General features: G+C 39.4%; 1 protein-coding gene across 4 annotated transcripts in view; it reads right to left on the reverse strand.

Moving 5' to 3' along the window:
* LOC143036592 (nephrin-like) overlaps positions 1–4,621 on the reverse strand; it is a 1,505,960-nt gene extending 1,501,339 nt beyond the window's left edge. For all 4 annotated transcript variants that reach the window (XM_076204155.1, XM_076204154.1, XM_076204153.1 and 1 more), the window contains exon 1: positions 3,748–4,621. In XM_076204155.1, the coding sequence (XP_076060270.1) occupies positions 3,748–3,817 (70 nt within the window). In that variant the 5' untranslated portion in view covers positions 3,818–4,621. The remainder of the gene's footprint in view (positions 1–3,747) is intronic.
* Positions 4,622–5,000: the final 379 nt, after the last annotated feature.

Below are 5,000 nucleotides of genomic sequence, written 5' to 3' on the forward strand. Positions count from 1 at the left end.
GACCTCCCCTCATTCGTCTACTTTTTCTTTTCTTTTTTGTCCAATACGTCTTCCTTCAACTCCAAGTTCTTCCGCATCATTTGATATTGGTTGATATGTCGCTCCCTTTTTTTTTTTTTTTTCTTTTCTTTTTTCTTTAGTATCGGTGTTCTTGACCTTTTATAGTTTCCAGCCTCCATTCCTTGGACCTTAATGTCTTCTTGTCCTTGTACTTCTTCTTCTTCAGTTCCCTTAGCTTCTCACTTTTTCGAAACTCTTTTCCTTCAGACCTTTTAGCCTAAGTTTTACTTTATTCCAAGGACCTTCTTCTTCAGTTCTTTAAGTCTTTCAGCCCATGTCTCAATTTCCTTCAAGCTTTACTTCCTCAGTTCTTTCCGTCTGCATGTCACTTTCTTTGAAGATATTTTCCATTTATTCTTTTAGTTCATTTCCATTTTATCTTAAGAATCTTCATCTATGTAGTCCATGTTAAGGGCCTCTGTCTATTCCATTCCTTAAGGACTTTCTTTTTCTTCTTTCTCCTCCTCTTCTTCTTCTTTTTCTACTTATTATTCTTTCTCTTCTTCTTCTTCTTCTTCTTCCTCTTCTTCATCATCATCTTCTTCTTGTTCTTCTTTTTCTTCTTCTTCTTCTTCTTCTTCTTCCATTTCGTCTTCATCTTCTTCTTCTTCGGCGTATATCTCACATTCTTTGCGAGTGCACCCCTTCAGTGCAAGTCTCCTGATTTACTAAATCTCACTTCACGTCTCCTACAGGCAGCTCTTCCCACTTCGGCTGTGACCAACACATATCCAAAACGAACCTTCATCTTTCACAGGGCAGAGCACCTCCCCCCGTCCCCGCCCCCACTCCGATTCTCACTACCAAAGGGTCTCGTTTGTCTGAATAAAATCGTCTGGCGACAAGTGGTGTCAAAGGATAAGTACCACTCATTACGGAATTGGTTACTGTGTCAGTGATTCGCTAGCATCTATACAAACTAACTAGTAGATATACAGTAAATTGCTGTGACGCCTTAGGTCCGGACTTACTCAGTGATTCTTGTCCGTACGAGTATACTTATTGAAAATTCACTAATATCTTTACAAACTAACTAGTCAATATAAATTGTTGTGGGGCGTTAGGTTCGGACTTACTCAGTGATTCTTGCTTGTATACTTACTGAAAATTTATTAGTATCTTTACAAACTAACTAGTCAATATAAATTGTGGGGCGTTTGGTTCGGATTTACTCAGTGAATGTTATTTATATACTTATCATAAATTCACCAGTATCTTTAAGAACTAACTAGTTGATACAAATCACTGGCGTATAAGGTTCGGACTCTGCCTCGTAACAACAAAGTATCCCTTAATATCCAAGCACATAGGGCAAAGGTGACACTCGTAGTCTCTATGCGTGGCGTGTCATCGCAATATACCAGTGTTTTTCAACCAGGGCTCCTCAGGACCGGGAATTCAACATGTTACAGTTAATTCAGTCATGGCTCATATATATATATTTTTTATAATTCATGATTACACTATTTGTCTAAATCGAGATGTCCATCCCCCCCCCCCACACACACACACAACATCCCCGGGTAGTTGAGCCTCTCAGAATGTGGCAATGATTTGTATAATCTATGTTTCTATCACTAGATCCTTAGAAAAAGTGACTATATCCTATCTAATCCCATATCAGGGGGTCCCCCTGAATATATAAGTCAATGTAGGAGTCCACGATGCTTGAAAGGTTGAGAAATGCTGCTATATACGCATATATGTAATCATATTACTTCTCTATTGTATACAATTTTCTTTATCGGAAACCACTAAAATTAATAAACCTTCAATATTCGAAACGGAAAGTTCTGAAAAACAGAAAACTCCGAACAATGGGGGTTCTGATTTGTTTTAGATTCTCCATAAACGAAACATAAGAACATAAGAATGAAGGAGAGTGCAAGAGACCATAAAGTCTACACCAGGCAGATCCATGTCCATTACTACCTATCATCCATTCATAAAGCTATCTAACCTTCTTCCAAAAGAACCGATATTTTCAGTGCTCATTATATTGTTACAAAGTCTATTCCATTCATTAATCATCTGTTGGTTAACTTTATCATCAAGAACATCTCATCCTACGTACAGACAATTTTGTTCATTTCGTTCTTGTAAATAGGATTACCCGTTGTATGGATGTGACGGGGAAATGATTCCGGCCTCTGAATGTCTTCGGATCTCCTGGCTGTTGTCCTTATGATAATATAGGATGAATGAAACAATGAAGACTAACAATGAAAAAGAAATAAATGGAAAGAAAGAAAATGAAGAAGAAAAAAGAAGAAAAAGAAAAAGAAAAAAGAAAACCGGAAAAAAAGACAAGAAAAAATAAAAATAAAAAACGAAGAAAAAAAAGAGGACAAAAGAAAAGAAAGAGGAAAAAAGGGATGTCAAGAATAAAGGAAGAAAATAAAAAAGAAAAGGGAAAAAATAAGAAAAGAAAAAGAAAAGGAGGAAAATAGAAAAAAGAAAACGACAGAAAAAAAAAAAAATCACACACTCCTCGATGGGCGTCGCCCTATTTGAAGGTCTTGTGGAACTCCACCCAAAGCTCCCCTTCGCCCCGTATCACTCCCCCCAACTCCCATGACGCCAATTACTCCCCCTTATAACTCTCGCTCACAATAACACAGAGGCATATCCAACATAAACTACTCCCATCCTTTACTCCTACTCCCTCCCACTGGATATAAACCTGATCACTCTTCTACGATGCCCTGAGGCTAGACACTCCCCCCGCCCCAGACTCCCTCCCCCCATCCCATTTCATCCACCCACCTTCCCACCTCCCACCTCCTCTTTCTCTAGCACGGTATCCCCAGTCTTCTGTGACTAAACTAATCTTGTGACTGAGATCACTATTATAAGTCTTTCCTGAACTCTTAGATCCCAAGTCTTTCAAATGGGAGTCTTTGGAACTTGAGGGAGTGTTTGGAGTCTCCACCTGTAGACGCCAGAGGTCGGACTCGTGTGATTTTATTCTGGTTGACTTAAAGCGGCTTCGGTTGGTCAAAAGAGGCTTTCGGCCATTTTTCGAACGAAAAGTAAAAGACGAAGACGACGGTGATTTTTTTTTTTTTTCATAGTTGCCGTCAGGATATTTTTATTGAAGGAAAGGTTCTGCTGTGATCATGATGAACAATCGGGCAAAGGTAACATCATTGGCGGCAGGTGATTTTATTCACAAACCAGATGGGCTGATGAGTTACCTCCGCATAATATTTGTTTTTTTTTTCGGTTTACTTTTGTTTCGATTTTTCCCCCCTTCGTTTTTCCTTTTTCGTTTTCGAGAAGAACGCTTCTGGAGTAGAGTCTTGCTCGCGAAGGAGTTCGGTTCCAAAAGGAACGGAAACTTTATTCTGAAACGTGACTTTTTTCATTCTTTTATTTAATTTTCACGCATTATTTTTTTCGGTTTTAATTTTCGGGAAGAAAGCTTCTGGTGTCGCGTTTTGGGTCGCGCCGAAGACGAAGACGGTCATAAGAAAAAAAAAAGAAAAAAGAAAAAAAAAAGAAAAAAAAAGTGAAATCGATCTCATCAAGGTACACATACCTTCATTTTCACTTACCTGCCTAATTACACAAGAAAATCTAATTACATATCTAGAAAGAGACACGCGAAAGAGATTTGTCTATTTCTTCCTTTAACTATGTTTCCTTAAACTAGAAAATTAAAATAGATAGCGCATTCTCACTTACCTAGTCTATTTGTTCCTCCATACGTAAGTAGGCATATTGTTCCTAAAACTAGTATTTTGATAGCCTGCATCTTGGAATTTGTTGGTCTAGAACTCTTCAATTAGAAGAACATAACTAGCACTAGACCCTCTCATAAAACCGGGTTAGATTTCTCTTGTAACTGTGCTTGATGCATCTTCAGTGTAGTACATTCACGTTAACTCTCTTTTGAGTCTCATTGGAGTTTAAGACGGGGTTTAACTGATTTCTTAATCCTCTACGGCGGTTTTTCAAAAATTCACATAAAGTAGGGGGGTGGGGGGGTGAATTCAGAAAATCACTTGAATCCAAAATTCTCTGTTCAATTTTTTTAAATCACTTTTTCACAAATCTTATTTTTTTCCCCGTAAAAATCACTGAATACCGTATTCTACACACATATCCACCACCTCACTGATTAAGAATCACACACCTTAACCACCGCCTGACATGTTACGACTTCTTTTTTTTTCTTTATCTTATTTTCTTCACCACTTCCACAACAACAACACCACCACTATCACCACACACGGGAGGTCACCACACGACCAGACATCACCACAATAAGCTTACACTCCAACTTCAAAAATCACCTCATCACAATCACATATTCAGTATTAAACTAATGATCAACCCGTGTATAAATCGACCCAGGTCTCATCCAGGTAGACAAACGCAGCGTGGGTAGATGGGCGGGTAGTAGGCTTTTGACCCCCTTGATAGTACCAAGCACTAGGCCGACAGAAATCGCGTAGCTAAGGAACCGCACCGGAGCGCGCAGAAAACGGACGTCCACCTTCTCCATCAACTCACATCACACTACCCATGGCTGGAGGTGGGAAGCTAGCGCACACCCCCCCCCTCCCATCCCCTTCTCCCAGCCACCCGCCCGCTCAACCCCCCCACTCACTCTTCCCCTCCCTCCGTGCTCACATGTCCCTCCTCCTCCTCCTCCTCCTCCTCCTCCTCATTCTCCTTTTTTGGAGAGTAACCGACAAGACGACAAAACAACCCTTCTTTCAAATTTCCTCTTTCTTTTCTTCTCTCTTTCTGTCCCTTCTCTTCCTCTTCATCCCCTCTTCCCCCCGTTAAAGAAAAAAAAAAAAAATAATAAATAAATAAATAAATAAATAAATAAAAAAGGAAGAGGGTGTTTAGTGAATTTTGGATTCTCGTCTTTCGTCAAATACGGGTCCCTCTTTATTTTGCTTTATTTTATTTTATCTCGTTTGTAC

This window comes from Oratosquilla oratoria, chromosome 20, assembly GCF_046742065.1.
Source record: "Oratosquilla oratoria isolate Oo_2021 chromosome 20, ASM4674206v1, whole genome shotgun sequence".
NCBI lineage: Eukaryota > Metazoa > Arthropoda > Malacostraca > Stomatopoda > Squillidae > Oratosquilla > Oratosquilla oratoria.